Source organism: Arachis ipaensis, chromosome B10, assembly GCF_059453495.1.
Source record: "Arachis ipaensis isolate K30076 ecotype BB chromosome B10, ASM5945349v1, whole genome shotgun sequence".
Classification (NCBI taxonomy): domain Eukaryota; kingdom Viridiplantae; phylum Streptophyta; class Magnoliopsida; order Fabales; family Fabaceae; genus Arachis; species Arachis ipaensis.
Genome location: NC_142435.1, coordinates 25,687,910 through 25,703,641, shown reverse-complemented (window position 1 = coordinate 25,703,641; position 15,732 = coordinate 25,687,910). Strand labels below are relative to the sequence as shown.

The 15,732-nt window shown below is 37.4% G+C and overlaps 2 protein-coding genes across 3 annotated transcripts; one reads left to right on the top strand and one right to left on the bottom strand.

The window, feature by feature from the left end:
* Nucleotides 1-8,444: 8,444 nt before the first annotated feature.
* LOC107624368 (uncharacterized) lies at nucleotides 8,445-9,370 on the top strand. The gene is made up of 3 exons (XM_016326868.3): nucleotides 8,445-8,630; nucleotides 8,711-8,823; nucleotides 8,907-9,370. Exons 1-3 carry the CDS (start codon nucleotides 8,561-8,563, stop codon nucleotides 9,189-9,191), a joined length of 468 nt encoding a protein of 155 aa, XP_016182354.1. The 5' UTR covers nucleotides 8,445-8,560; the 3' UTR covers nucleotides 9,192-9,370.
* A 3,039-nt stretch (nucleotides 9,371-12,409) lies between these two features.
* On the bottom strand, nucleotides 12,410-15,326 carry LOC107624178 (uncharacterized). Of its 2 annotated transcripts, none has more exons than XM_016326657.3 (2): nucleotides 14,976-15,326; nucleotides 12,410-14,483 (listed from the first exon to the last, which is right to left on the bottom strand). In XM_016326657.3, the coding sequence occupies exon 2, from the start codon at nucleotides 14,411-14,413 to the stop codon at nucleotides 12,740-12,742; it is 1,674 nt and encodes a 557-aa protein (XP_016182143.1). In that variant the 5' UTR covers nucleotides 14,414-14,483; nucleotides 14,976-15,326; the 3' UTR covers nucleotides 12,410-12,739. The 2 variants fall into 2 exon arrangements, with proteins under 2 accessions (XP_016182143.1, XP_016182144.1); XM_016326658.3 differs by having other exon boundaries at nucleotides 12,410-14,403; nucleotides 14,976-15,304.
* Nucleotides 15,327-15,732: the final 406 nt, after the last annotated feature.

The following is a 15,732-nucleotide window of genomic DNA, read 5'->3' as shown; positions in this document are numbered from 1 at the left end:
TTTAATTACTAAATGCTTTGAAAAATGTGTATTTTATATTTGATTGATGAATGTAAATGACGAATTGTCTAATGTCAGGTGGCGTAACTGGGTCATGAGAATCGGCCTTACAGATTTTGTAGCCTTGCTCACTTTAGGAGAGCACTGGATGATCTGCAAGAAGGATAGGTTTGTTGTAATTAAGTAGTTGTGTTTGTTTATCCGTATTATTATTCGGTGTGTAATCCTCTTTTACTTGCATAATGTGTGCAATTTGTTTGGGAGGCTTATGCAATTGGTCAGATCGATCTAGACGCGATTCCTCCTGACATCCGTCAGCATTCGGCTATTTGGAGTGCCACAATTCCGCTTATATCTTTTGAATGCATTGAGTGGCATGCATCTGATAGACTGAGGAGGCAGTTTGGCTTGACTCAGGGAGTTCCTCATCAAGAGCGGGATCTAGGTGAAGCACACGGCGAAGTTCTGACAAGTCCCAAGAATCAAGATTGGTCTGAAATCCACTCATTTTGGGTTATGCATTAGACGAATCGGTATAGTCATGTTCTTGTCGAGCACATGGTGCCCTCACAGCATCAGCTAGAGATCTACTTGCATTGGTACCGAGGTACATAGGGTGACCACTTGCATCTGTCAGATCTTGTACCGCAAGAGAATTAGGAGGGTGATCCTATTCATAATCAGGATAATCAACAAGAACAACCATCACCACAGCAACCGACACAAACACAAGCACAGCAAGAGCCCGAGCAGTTCACACCATACATTCCTGACACGCATTCTGCGGATTATTTCACACCACCATATCTAGTACATCAACAATATTGGAGTGTCCCGCACCAAGAATCAGGTGAAGAATGTTCGTTTAGCCAGCTGCTTGGATTCATGGCTCCTGTGCCAGGTTACTCACATCCAGGTTACAGAGACATTTCCACCGACCAGAGGGCCCAACCGAGTGGGATTGCTCCAGGTAGATTGTCATTGGATACAAGACCTCGACAGCGCACTTCCTCTGATAATTCCGGAGGTAGACTTTCTGTTGACTCGAGTAGGGGTGATGATGCCAGAGGGATCATACAGAGCGGAAATCCACATCGTATTCTGATGGGTCTAATTCAGGAGAGCAACCAGGCAGTTGATGATGAGGCTGATGACTATCTGGTTGACCATCCGGACGGGGATGAGGATGAGGATGAGGATGAGGACGAGGATGACGACGACGATGAGGATGAGGATGCGGATGATGCTGATGATGAGGACGGTGATGGTCCAACACCTAGTACAGGTAAAAATAATTTATTGGCTAAACTGGTAAAATAATTTCTTTATTAGTTGGTAAAGTAACTTCCTTATTTGTTTTGTTTGATTAGTCGGTAAAGTAACTTCCTTGTAAGTGTGGTTTGATTAGTTGGTTATTGAATGTTTTCTTAGGTACAACCACTTGCGAAAAAGGAAAAGGATACAACCTTAGAACTGATCCCCCATGTCGGAGCGCTAATCGATATACCCCGTCTGCTATTAACCGGGTTGCAAAGAAATACAAGAAATTATACAAAGATGTAAAATTGGCGATGAGAAAATGATGTGTGTAGATTGGACTTATTTATTTAGAATGTGTTTGTTGCTTATTGTTTCCGGTTTGTTGAACTATTTAGAATGTGTATTGGACTTATTTATTTAGAATGTGTTTGTTGCTTACTGTAACCGGTTTGTTTAACTATCTAGAATGTGTATTAGACTTAATTATTTGGAATGTGTATTGGACTTATTTATTTAGTGGACTTTATGTCATTAACTATGCTACTTTACCTTTCATCAGCACTCACATTAAATTTTCAGTATATGAAACCCCCAAAGTCATACAATAACATCACACACGAAAGTCATACAATATATAAAATATTGAAAGTCATACAATAACTCGAATGAGAAACTTGGCTGGAGCTCTATTGGGTGGTCGCACCTGCACTTGCACCACCACGTTGATGACATCTACTACGGCTGTGGCCCTCGGCCCCGCATTGCTTGCATCGCCTAAGACCACGCAACATCCGAGTGTCCATCCCATTCAAGAAACGGGTAATCCTTGGCCGACCTTTGGATACCGGTCTGAGGAACGGATTACCTACGAATCGAAGTCCATGATAAACAGGCCATGTTGTGAGATTCCCTAGTGGCCTAAACTTGGCCCTGTACACTCGTCAAACTTGGTCCATTTTGTAAACATCATGAACATACAGTTGCCAATCTAGTCGTTGGTTTGCACAACAAGCAAACACATGTCGATACGGAAGCCGATCTACCTGAAATTCACCACAGTCACACCGTTGTCGAAGGAGGTCCACTGCATACTCCACACCACTGGGACACTCACGCACTTCAAATACCTTATTCTATCGGTCAAAGCAACTAACTTGGATGTTACCCGCTGCCCGCTGATTCGCATGCAATTTGGAGGTTACAAGCTCAGAGAACACATGTCCTTCATTAATGCGAGCCTCAGCCTCGACTCTTTTTCGGGTGAACAATTCATTAAGCTTGTAAAACATTGCCTTAACAAGTGCAGTGATTGGAAGATTGCGAGCCCCTTTCAGTACCGAGTTGATGCATTCCACTAGATTGGTTGTCATATGACCCCATCGATATCCCCCATCAAATGCTAAAGCATACTTCTCACGTGGAATATGATCCAACCAGTTGGTATAAGCCTCACCCCGCTCGCGTAAACGCTGATAACGCGTTTCGTACTCGCGAACTGTTCCCGAGTATCCTGTCAATAAAAAAGACCCACTATAAACAACGTTCATCATAATAACTGGGTTTAAGAATAACTGTAATAGTAACTATCATATCGATATTGACGATAAGCTTCTGTAGATACGGAACCTTGAACTTCCTCAAGAAGTTGGACTCTATGCGTCTGATACAAAATATGTGGAATGCTCTGGGAGGAGACCAAGCTCCGTTACTACGATCAATAGCTGACCTGATGGAATCGTGCCGATCGGAGATCAGACCCACACCATCACATGTCACAATATGTTGTCACAAGTTACTAAGAAAAAACATGCAAAGCATCAGATGTATCTCCCTCAACTATCGCAAATGCAATAGGTACGATATTGTTATTGCCATCCTGTGAAACTGCAACCAACAAATAACCCTTATATTTTCCATACAAATGAGTTCCGTCTACCTGCACTATTGGCTTGCAATGTTTGAATGCTCTAATACAAGGGTAATAACTCCAGAAGACTCGGTGTAATACACAAATATTAGGAACCAAGTCTTCCCCCATAATACGCAAGCATTGTCTCAAAATGAACGACTGCGGATGACTCCTTGTGACACATGTCCTCAAACCATATCGGCAAAGCTTCGTACGAAGCTTCCCAACCTCAAAAAATTGACTCCACTGCCTTCTGTTTTGCCAACCATGCTTTGCGATAACTTATGGTGTAATTAAACTTCGACTATACTTTCGCAATCACTGATTTCACCTTTATGGACGGGTCAACTTCTACCAATGGCTTTATTGCTTCTGCAATTGTGTTGGAATCCAGTTTCGAATGATCTTGAGAAACGGTGGCCCTAGTACAGGTGTGACTACCATTGTACCTCCTTATCTCCCAACAGTACTTCCTGGACATTTTGCTCACCCTGATCAACCAATCACAGTCTGCGCCATACTGGGTGCATTTAGCATAGAATGTTGTCGATTCTGACTCATACACCCAATAATCTACACCTCTACAGATGGTATAATCTTTCATTGTCTTAATTACTGCCTCTTTAGAACTGAATTCTATTCCCACGGTAAATTCACCATCCGTCATAACAGGAAGCTCTGCTGCAATCACGTCACAAATTTTATATTTCAATAAATAATTCATAAATACGTGTCGAATTAATAAAATCTATGATCTATAAATCAATAATAAATCAATCAAAAGTTAATATAATTATTAACTACGTTATCAAATGATATTTAATAAATTAATAATAACACAAGAATGCAAAATATTAAATTTTTCAACATACATGTTTAATTGATAATTAAACCTTAAATCATTACTAATTATATGCTATATTTTTGCCTATTTACCGTTGTCTTAAATATTTGTATCAAACTCAAAACATATGCACAAATCATAATTTAACAAGTCATTATTTAAAATTATGACGTACCTGCATTTACATATTGAGGAAACTTCGGTGCATGCATGGCCTCCAAATCCAACGATCGCATGAAAGTCGGCTCCACAAACGGCTGCTGGTTTGCTAGTGCATTTGCCACATCCGTCACATCCGCCACTATAGCATCGTCAGCTTGATCTTTGTCTATACACGAATCAACGACCTCATAGTTACTTTCAAACTCTTCCTCACTATCACTATTGTAATCTTCCAATTCAATATCTCGGTCTGCTGCAGATTACTGGAACTCAATATATAGTTCGATGAACGATATTTGGGACCGACTTTCAAGATACACTAAAAACATTTCTTGCATGCTCGCTTCATCGGTCATGTATTTCGTTTGAAATTGAACGAACCCATCAAAGACAGATATAGGATATTTGTACAGAATACATGACACTCCCCTAGATATTTGAGAATCCATCTTCTCGCAAATCACACCTTTTAATTCTTCATATGACAGTGTGAAAGGAATTATAATATGTAATGAATTTTCACACACAAATTTTACTTCTTCAGATGTTTGTAACAAAATTTGGTCATGATAATACACTTTTAATCTTACTCTATCATCTATGATAATGGAGAAGAAGAGAAAGACAGAGGTGAGCTTCGGAGATTTGGAGATCGGGAGAAGAGGAAGATGAAGTGGGCTGCTCAGCTTGGGTTGGGTATATATATATATATATTAAACTCAAATCGGACCGTCCAACCTCTTTCATGGTGATTCAAATTTTTTTAAACAATAAAATTGGATTGTCCGATTAGTGAACGACCCGCCCAAAAAAAAAAAAGGAAACCCAGAAATCGCTGGGTCCAATTTGAGTGGCCTGCGAAATTTTTTTCCTACAGCAAAGAAATCGCTGGGTCCGATTTCTTTGGGCAAAAAAAAATTGAACATCAATGCATGAAATCGGTGGGTCCGATTTCTTTACACAACCATCCATCAACCACAAATCGAACGGTCCAATTTGTATCCCCTCTCAACTGTAATAAATCGAACCGTTTGATTTCTTCCCATCACCTAAACACCGTCACAACAGTATAAAACTCCTCTAAATTCCATAACCCAGCGTTACACGAAACTTAGTGTCATATGCAAAAAAAAATTAGCATTTGCAATGATCAGACTCCCAAAATCTTATTAATATTCAAAGGGGAATGCTAGGGAGACAATGACTTTGTTGAACAATATGAACAATCACTAATCAAATAAAAACACACTACATCTCTAAATTAACCTTTTAAATTTTATTATTAAAATAACCATCCGTACATTAATAAAATAAATATCTGATATATCTATTATTTACATTATTTAATATTTTCATTACTTACCTATACTTTTCCATATTCAAAAGATTATTTCTTTCTGATGCCAATCCAAACATTCAGACACTTAAAGAAACAAACACACCAACAAAGCAACAAAAAGACAGGTAAATTAAATTCCCGTAGCTTTCCAATTATGGACATTGAATTTAAATGTCATGTGAAGAAACCCATAACCCACTACTATATTCTAGTAATGGTTCCAACACCAAGGCATGTCACTTCTAAAATTGTTTTCATCAATGGGGACAAGTTTATATGTTTTTTAATTGCTCGGTCAATATTATATAACTGAACATTTTGTTAATTGTAATGTCATCTTGCACTAAAAATAAATTTCCACAAATTGTCACAGATGCATATCTCATCTATTATTAAAAGTAAGATAATCATTTTTATGCTAATGAATTATAGTTCAAATAGTATAGTCTTTTTATACTTAATTAAAAGGTTGTTCAATTAAGAGATTGCGGGTTTGAGTCTCCTATCTTTGATAAAAATAAAAAAGATAATCATTTTTATCAATCATGTTTGGGTGGAGGAAAATCATCAATTAATTGATTAAGCAATTAAAAGCAATCAACAAATTTAAATTGTCTATAAGTATGGGAAATTCAAAACTTTAATGAATCAATTCTCTTTATAAATTTATACATTAAAATTCGACTCTGGTTGTAATCTCATACAAAAACATGTTCTTAAGTTTCCTTAATTTTAAAATAAGACTTGAGATTTAGAAGCTTGAGTTACCTAAAGAGCTGAAGTGGAACATCTTGGATTGGATAGAAAACAGAACTAAACATTATTAGTTAAGCTGAGAAACTACAACAAGCATTCATATGAAAATTTAAACCTGATAATCAATCCTTGTTCTATATTTTATACTCTAATTTGTAGTAAACAATCATAAAGGAAATAAAATTCACTATAATTATTTTACGAGTAAATAGTCAAATTAATCTCTAAAAGATCACTCATTCTTTAAATTGATTCTTAAAAGATTTTTTTAATCAAATTCGTCCTTTAAAGATTTTAAATTAGTCATGTTAGTCCTTCTGTCACTTTGTTTATTTATGGTGTCAAAATTTGCTAATGTGATATATTAAGTGACATCCCACACACATCTAGGAGTCTTAATTGATTATTAACATAATAAATCTATGGAATTAAATCAAATTAAAACCTAATTAAAGGGAGAACTTGAAGCAGTGTTGTCGGAACCGGACCGAACCGGTGACCTAACCGGTCCGGGTGAGCTTCTTGACCGGACAAGGAAGTGAACCGGCCAAATTTGACCAAAACCGGTGAACCGGCGGGTTTCATTTAACCTGGACCGGTTCGAACTCTTTTTTCCTTTTTTAATTCCCTTGAAATGACGTCGTTTCCTTTAAAATTAAAAAAAAAAACCTAAGTAAAGAACTGCTGAACTGAAACTGAAACCCTAGCTGGCTCCATTGTCCCCTTTCCCTGTTTCCCTTCCCAAATCCTAAACCTTTTGGCCATGACTCCATGAGAGACCACCTTCCACCTGAGACAGAGAGTGTGAGAGAGACCCGTTCAGCCACCTCACCCGGCTCACCATCGTCGCAGGAGACAACCGTCACAGTGCGCCACCCACAACAGCCCAGAAGCACCTCCATCGAAGATTGAAGTCGCCTACTGCTCGTCGCCTACTGCTCGTCGCCTCCTGCTCGTCAGTCGTCGCCTCCGGTCTCCCTCAGTCCCTCTTCTCTGCTCATCGCCTCTTGCTCGTCAGTCGTCGCCTTCGGTCTCCCTCAGTCCCTCTTCTGATCTTCTCTGTTCGTTGCCTCCTGCTCGTCAGTCGTCGCCTCCGGCCTCCCTCAGTCTCGCTTCTGATCTTCTCTGCTCATCGCCTCCTGCTCGTCAACTGTCTTCTCTGCTCGTCCCTCCTGGTATGTATTTTTAAGTTTTTATTTTTTTAAGTTATTCTAGATTGTTGATTAATGATTAGTGATTATGTATGTTGATTTCTGTTTGATTTCTGTTAGAATTTAGATTGTTGATTATTCTATTTGATTTCTGTTTGATTTTGATCTTTCTTGGTTGTTGATTTATGTTTGATTTCTGTTCAGTTTGTTGAATATCTATTGTTGTTAGATTGTTGATTAGTCATTTAGTCATTTAGTCCTGGTTGATTAGGAATTTAGGATGGCTTCATCAAATACACCATCAGAAACACTAACTTCTTAGGAACAAAGATCAACTCCTGATCCAACAATTAGAACCCAAAAAAATAATAACAGAGGAACAAATGATCCTGCATGGGGCCATTGTAAACAAGTGGGACCGGATTAACCGGTTCAACCCGTGACCCACCGGTTGAACCAGTGATCCAGTGACCCAGTAGTCTGACCGGTTCGATCACCGGTTCAGTTCTAACAACTATGACTTGAAGTATTGGAATCTCTCAATTTTGGGTTGATTTGATCTAATTTCATAAATTAATCATGTTAATGGTTAATTAAGACTCCTAAATGTGTGTTGGGGTGTCACTTAACGTGTCAAATTTTGACACCATCAACAAATAAAGTGACGGAAGGACTAATATGATTAATTTAAAATCTTTAAAAGATGAATTTGATCAAAAAATTATTCGGAATCCAATTTAAAAACCGAATGATCTTTTAGAAACTAATTTAACCATTTACTCGTTATTTTACATGTGTTTCATTTCATATCATTTTCTTGAAGGACTATTAGGATAAAATATTTTTTGCGTGGTAATTTTTTTTGGACTGGGCGTTGTAATGTTCACATATCACAATAGTTTAAGGCATTGCCATCTTGGACCTGTATTGGGCCAATGAGTCAAACCCGACCCAGTTGTATCACGACCGGCATTATACTTGGCCTTTTTCTTTTTGTCTTGTACTCTTTATGTTAGCATCGGACCCCAATCCAATAGATCAAGAGAAATTGATCTTCTGTAAATTAGGGTTTCCGCTTTTCAGTTTGTTCTCCCATTCCACAGACCACAACGAAGAAGAACGAGGGAGTCAACGAGAGGATGAGGAAGAGGAAGAATTATTCCGTCAACCTGAAATCTGATAAAAGCCACTACAACCCTGCTCTCATAAGTATGCCACTTCTCAATCTTGAATTTTATATTGTAACAGAGGATGAAGCAGTGTGATTTAGGTGTTGTTTGTTTGTTCAGAGAAGCAAAAAGAATTCTATAAGAATGCCAAGAATGTAAAGAAGTTTAAGAAGATGTTAAAGCATCAAACGGAGCAAAGCGATCGTTTCTCGACACAGAAACTGATGATTGAGGTTCTTCGATATATCATAACTGTTATAGGTCAAGATTCTAATAGTTGAATCCATTAATTTCAATTTTCTATTTGATGGTGCAGAATAGCAGTGCTGAGATGAAAGAGGATAAGTGCGATAGTGAGAGGAGGCGGAAGAAAAAGTATTGTTTGGAAGAATTGTACAGGAAGAAGCATGAAGAGAAAGAGAGAGAAAGAATGGAAAGAGAAGCAGCCATGATGGCAAAGAAGGAAGAGAGAGAAGAAGCCCAAGCCAGGAGAAAAGCTCTGCGTGACAAAATGCTTAAGAAGACCAGAAAAGGGCAGCCTCTTATGAAATACAGAATTGAACATCTTCTGAGTACTATTCAAGCCTCATCTCAAATTTAATCATCCTAATCCTCTTGATTCAACTTATGCAATAGCAATAGTTGTTGATTGTGCATGTTTAAAATCGTTGTTAATCATAACAATTTTGTACTCAAATTGTTCCCGGTATCCTGCTCTCAGCCTTTCACCCTTGTAAACATTGTTTTATCCAAAGTTAACTCTATTGATGCCATGAAATATTTACTCAAAATTAGATAGAAAATCGGACAAACTTGAGATTTAGAAGCTTTCAAGTTACATGTAAAATAAATTGAACTTTGTTCATAATATTATACTTTCTAAAAATCTAAGGATTAAAATGGTGTTTTTTCTATTGTGAGACCTATTTAGAAGAGTAAGAACATGAAATTTTTTTAAAATGAAACAATGGGATTAGAGAGTGCCTAGAAACTGATTAAGGTTCATGTAAATCAATGGCGTTAGGGATGTCAACGGGGCAGGGCGGGGGATGCCTCCCTGCTCCCCATCTCCGTCCCCGTTCTTCGCCGCCGGAGAATATTGTTCTCTTGGGTCCCATTTCCTGCCTCTCTGATAGTTATGACTAATTATTAATTTCTATAGGAATAGAGCTGAAAGTATCCATTCTATACAAAACCAGCAAGATGGTGATTTTTTATACAGTCTAAATGACAAGATGGTGATTTTTTTCAAAATGACGCAGTGGGGGACGCCACGACGAGTCAGAGCACAGAGCAGTGGACGAGGTAGAGGATGTGGCAGCGAATAGGAGAATGAACAACGATACGGTGAGGGTGATGGAACGGTGAGAGGTGACAATGCAATGAGACGTGAGAGTGGCGAACAGAGTTGTGGAAAAGAACGCCATGAATATAGAGAACGACACGGTGAGAGTGATGGAACAGTGAGGCGGTGACAATGCAATGAGACGTGAGAGTGGCAAGGGAGTGGCTACAGAGAGGTTGAATGGAGTAAGAAAGACGCTAGGGATTTGGATGGAGTATGAAAAACGCTAGAGATCTATGAATTGAAGAAAGGTTATAATATAAATGAGGATTATGAATTTTGGGTTTCTCTCTCTATATATATGGCATGTTAAATGACTAATAAATATATGAGAAATAAATTATTAAAGATAATTAAGTAAATTCATGAAATTCGGGAATTAGCGGGGACGGGGTGGGAATTAATGCTCCGGGTCCCTGCGCCTGTCTCAGGAGAATTTTGCCTCCGTTTTTATTCCTGCGAAAAAAATTCTTCACAGTCGGATTTCTATTCGAATTTCTACAGTCCTTGTAGGGATCCCCGCATCTCGAAGAGTTTTACCATCCCTAAATGGCGCGTATATTGGAGAGGATGAAGAGAGGCGGGCAAGTAAGACCAACTCAAATAGAATATGAGAGTAAATGGATATAGTGGTTATGTGTTATATATAATTCCATAATAAAAAAGCACGCCGTGGGTGAATACTTAACAAAAGTAGAAGGTGGAGGGTGGTGTTGTTATATAGGTGAGGTGGTATTAGAAAAATCAAAGGGAGAGGCTGTGCTTGATGGTCTGGAAAAGACGTTGCAATTTTTTATTGAATATTATTGAGTGGTTTAAAGGTAATAAAGAAACATCTTTGGGAGTTAAGGTTTCTAAGGAACAACACATAGTATGATTAAAATACTCCGAATCATATGCTTGATGTATGGGAGCGCCAATCATAGTTTTTGAGTGCGGATGACGGCTCATGGCAGTGAGCCAAAATCCGCCAAAAAATTATGACAGATGGCATCATGGAAAATGATGGATTACCTAAAAAATGCATATATAAATATAATAAACTATAAAATCTAATCTATATAATCATTTTTCTAGTCATAAGACAACTAATTAATGTAGCAAAATGAGTAAATATAGTAGCAAATTTAGCAAATAAACATAAGACATAGAACATAAAAACTAAAAACTTAAAAGAAAGTCCAAAGCCATTGTCTCATTAGAATCAGGGGTAAGTGTATTAGAATCAGGGGCTTGTTTGGAAGTATACATAGTGAACTAAACGAAAAAAAAAAATTGGAGAAAAATTTGGAAGAGAGGGAGATAATGAACTGAACAAAAAAAATAATATGCAAGAAACTACGAACCAGAGAAAGAGGAACGGTGGTTCGCAGCGGCAGCAAGGAACGACTGTGGTGATGAGGGCGGCGACGATCAGTAGCGACCGGCGACAGGCGGCATTGACAATCGACAGTGACGAGATGCACAGAGAACAGAGAGGGAGAAGAGTTTTCACGTGAAGAAGAGGCGCAGAGAACAGTGAGGGAGTTTTTGAATAATTAGGGTTATTGGTATCACTTAGGGTTGTCTAATTTACCCAATTACCCTTAGATTTTTTTAAAAAATCCGTAGAAACCCTATATTTCCGCCATATGTATGGGCGTATGGCGTTCCGCCATGGCGCCACCGCAATTGCGGCTGCCTTTTCGCCTGCCGTGAAAACCACATTGCGGCGACCTCCTTATGCCGGCGAGGCCAAAATCCGCCACCACATAAATGCCATGGCGCTGCCATTGCCATTTTTTTTAAACACTGGCGCCAATGAGTTGAAAGAGAGGGAAAATGGGAAGCAAATGGCAATGGCTAATAACAGCCTCTGGGTCTGTTGGGAACAAGAAGAATATGGCATGGGAGAGGGTTAAGGCATGGAAAAGGGATATAAAGAGGAATGCTAGAAAGCCATCAAAATTTATTATTTTTGGCCATCACTTAGTTATTAATGTTTAAAAGTGTGGATTAAAATTTGTTGTTGGATCACTAGATTAAAGAAATTAGATTGATGGTTAAAAGTGATAGTCAAAAACAATAAATTCTGGTGGTCATCTAGAATTTCTCGAGATATAAAAGCTTGGTGATCATAGGAGAGGCATGTGTAGCTGGGTTGGAATGTAAAGTAATGAAAATGTTTTGTTTTGCATGTTTATTTCATGTCGAGGATATGTGGTAATATTCTGTGGGGGTTACTTATTGTTCCTTGATGGCAATGGCAAGGGAAAATGTTTAACCAACCATAGGATATTATTTTGTCTATTCTCCCTTTTATATGGATCGAGTGTGTATTGAACAATCTAAAAAAATCTAAAAATCTATGAATTAAAAGTGTGGCTCAATGGAGAAGCTAGGGTTACTTGAGGAGCTGAAGTGAAACAGAATTATACATTGTATATTAGTTCACCAAAGAAATTATAACAATTAATCATATGAAAATTCAAACATGACAATCAATCCTTATTATGTATTTCATTTGATATAATTTTCTTGAAGAGAAGAAACAAAAAAAAAAAAAAGTAAAAAAAGGACTCCATAGTCACTCAGAAATGTCTACTCAAAATTAAATGGAAATTGTGACAGATTTAACTAAAAATTTACATCCTAAGGGAAATGGACGACATATGTAACTTGAGAGCAAAACCATGGTTTCCAGTGGGATTAGCAGTTTAGCCCCAAACATTTGCAGAAAATTAGAACTCCACAAATGATGTCAACTACAAGTAGCAAGCAAAGAATAATCATTCCCCCACCCCTGTTTTTACCATTCTTAGGGACTAAGGAGCTTCCCTTTCAATTATTGATTGAGTTGGTGGATTCATTATTACATTTTCTACAAGGGATAGAGACCTACTCGAACTGTAATATTCATTTGAGGCGTTATTTGAACTAAGAGGTCTAGATGTTTCTATCATAAGATGAGAAGAGTTGTTACCCTTAGGAGAACTCGTGCCGGATTTGGTTGATGCTACATCTTCACAAACCAAGGGCAAAATTGCCGATGGTTGGTCGGTATCAACTTCTTTCCTGCAGAATTCATCGTCTACAACAAGATCATAGCTATTTGCAGTTCGCAATTCTTGGGCTAGGGTGCACCACCAACAACAAAACCAAAGAGTGCAATCGGAAACTGAAGGTTTACCAAAACAGAATTTATAGGCAGGCAAATTGAACCTCTTTCTCATTCGGATCCTCCAAAATCCACCATACAGTAAACCCAAAAAACAAAGGATGATTCCAATGGCCACAAGACCTTGTCTAACTTTATCATCATCAATATTAACAGCAGCCAATGTGAAAATCCAGAAAGGTGCAATGCAAAACAGAATAAAAGTGGCAATATGAACATACATGTTTCCGAATCCAAGTCTCTCCATATTCCACCCAAAGACACAGAAAGTGCAAAAAAGTGAGAGATATGCCAGAGAAATATCGTCCCAAATGTCAAAAATTCCTCCATTCCACTTTGGTCTATCTTCAATAATCTTTTCTTGATCCTTGGATGCAAATGAATATATTTTCTCGTGTGCGTTCTCTCTCAATTGCTCTTGCCTTTGAGAAAATGTAGTTTGAATCTGTGCTTCTTCATCAATCTCGCAATCATAGTCCTTCCCAAGTGGGCTAAGAATGATGTACAAACCTGCAATTGCTGGCGTAGCAATTGAAAAAGATACACATATTCCAACTCCTATGACAGGCCTCTCAGACCTTTTATACCCCAAGTTTAGACCACAGAGTGCATATTGAGAAAGACAATTCACATGAAGGAGAATGACCACTACCATCATGTGCACCCACTCATTCGGCTTATAAGTCCCATTTTTGCAGTATATCTTTCGCAACCTAGAGATGTCGTTCGGCCTCCATCTACACAAAAGAAAAAGGTGGTAGAACCGCTTCGGATGTTGGTACAAACACATAAGCGTAAAAAGTGCATTGAGTATTTGATTGTTTACTTCAAACCATGCATTTCTCTGAGATTTTCTTGTCAACACATTATTCAACATGCCTGTCATCACAAGGAACAGAATTGCACCCGAGACAGCAACACAGGCTATCCAAAAGAAAAGGGCCATATTCATTGGATTTTTAATCCATTCCATGCACACCTTCTTGACGGAACCCCAACCGAGTTTCTGACCAAACATGTTACTGAATCGTGATCTCATGCCATGAGAACTAGGAGCAGGTACAGATTGTGAAATCTGATCTCTGTCGGAAGTGAGCCGTTTTAATTTGGCAGATGCAGAACCAAATTTTAGGGACTTGATCCAGCATGAAAGGGAACTAGAGACAGTGCCTTCGAACTTTCCCTGAGGATTTTCACTGTTCAGAATTGTCTGTTGTGAAGTTGCAAGATCAACTGAAGCAAACTCCATTTTACTCCTACTAGATTCCGCAGTTTCATCATTCCCGGTATTCCCAATCCCGTTATTATCAACTAAAACCATTGTTGATAGAAAACTATGAGCTTTCGCAATCAAACACCATCATCAATATGTTAAAGGTACAAAACAGTTACTGCAGAGACATAAATAACAATCTGTTTTCAGATTTCCAATCAATAACAAATTCCCTATGATCAACTCAAAAGCAACAAGCAAAGTGGTATTTATTATTCAAGGCCCAAGCAAATTAAAAATGAAGGCCCTGATTGCATTCCTCATGCAACAACAATTATAAACTGATTACTTTATAAACTTATTACCTATCAAAATTAATGATTTATAATTTACAAACTAGGAACTAGAAGCTACTGAAAAGTGAAAAAAATCCAAATTCCAATAGTTACCAACCAATTCATCTCACAGAACAATTTAAAAAAAAAAAAAAAAAAAACTCAAACCCCCCATCTCAAGAATAAAATTGCATGAGAGGCATCATCATATAAACCTGGAAATTAAATTATGCCAAATAACAGAATAATATGATAAAAATTAAAATTAAGAAAATAATAACAAAACAAAAAATGGAGATGAAGGAGTTCATGGAAAGTGAGTTAGACAGACATACCTAATCGCCGACGCGGCAATGCAAAATGAAGAATGCGTTGGATGCAAGAGATTCCGCCATGTATGGCTACATAAGTTAGAAAAAAGTTCCCGAAAGGAAGAACGGAATCAAAATTCTAAGTAATGAAAGGTAGGAAAGAAGAGAAGAATCAAATTTGACGTGACAACAGAAAAAACAAAAGAAAATTGAAGAAAGGAGATTGGTTTTGGGATTTTGGTTGTTCAACATTGTCAAAAAGTGAGTGCTGGTGGTCACCGGTTGCCACCTTCCTCAAAAGAGAAAAGAAAAAGAAAAAGAGAAGAATGAGATGATGATGATGATGTTGTTGCGACTTGTGTGAGGACTTCATTTATTTTATTGAAAAATTTTACTATAACAATGTTATATAGCTAATAAATATTATTATTTTTTATTATTATTTAATTAGTTATAATTTATATATATATATATATATATTATTATAATTTTTATTTATTTTTTTAAAATTTATATACATAAATTAATAAATTTTATTAATTAAAAATAATTTAATTTTTATACTAATTACTCAAAATATTAAAAATTAATGTCCTCTACAAATTTCTCATTCCATTAACCTTGTAAGGCTCTTGTAAATTTTAAATTGTAACACAATTACTACAATATCCTAGATTTTCTCCATTTCCTATTATGTTGTTTTTCTATTTTTGGGATATTTCCATTTCACCCTTTGCTTGTCCGATTAAGGAAGGACCTACAATACCCAATTTTCCAAAAT

Bases quoted from the DNA above. Each gene is read 5' to 3' on its own strand.
- LOC107624178 (XM_016326657.3), bottom strand. From the start codon at position 14,413: ATGGTTTTAGTTGATAATAACGGGATTGGGAATACCGGGAATGATGAA.
- LOC107624368 (XM_016326868.3), top strand. From the start codon at position 8,561: ATGAGGAAGAGGAAGAATTATTCCGTCAACCTGAAATCTGATAAAAGC. The intron at 8,631-8,710 runs GTATGCCACTTC...TTGTTTGTTCAG, and splicing joins CTACAACCCTGCTCTCATAA to AGAAGCAAAAAGAATTCTAT. The intron at 8,824-8,906 runs GTTCTTCGATAT...TTGATGGTGCAG, and splicing joins CACAGAAACTGATGATTGAG to AATAGCAGTGCTGAGATGAA.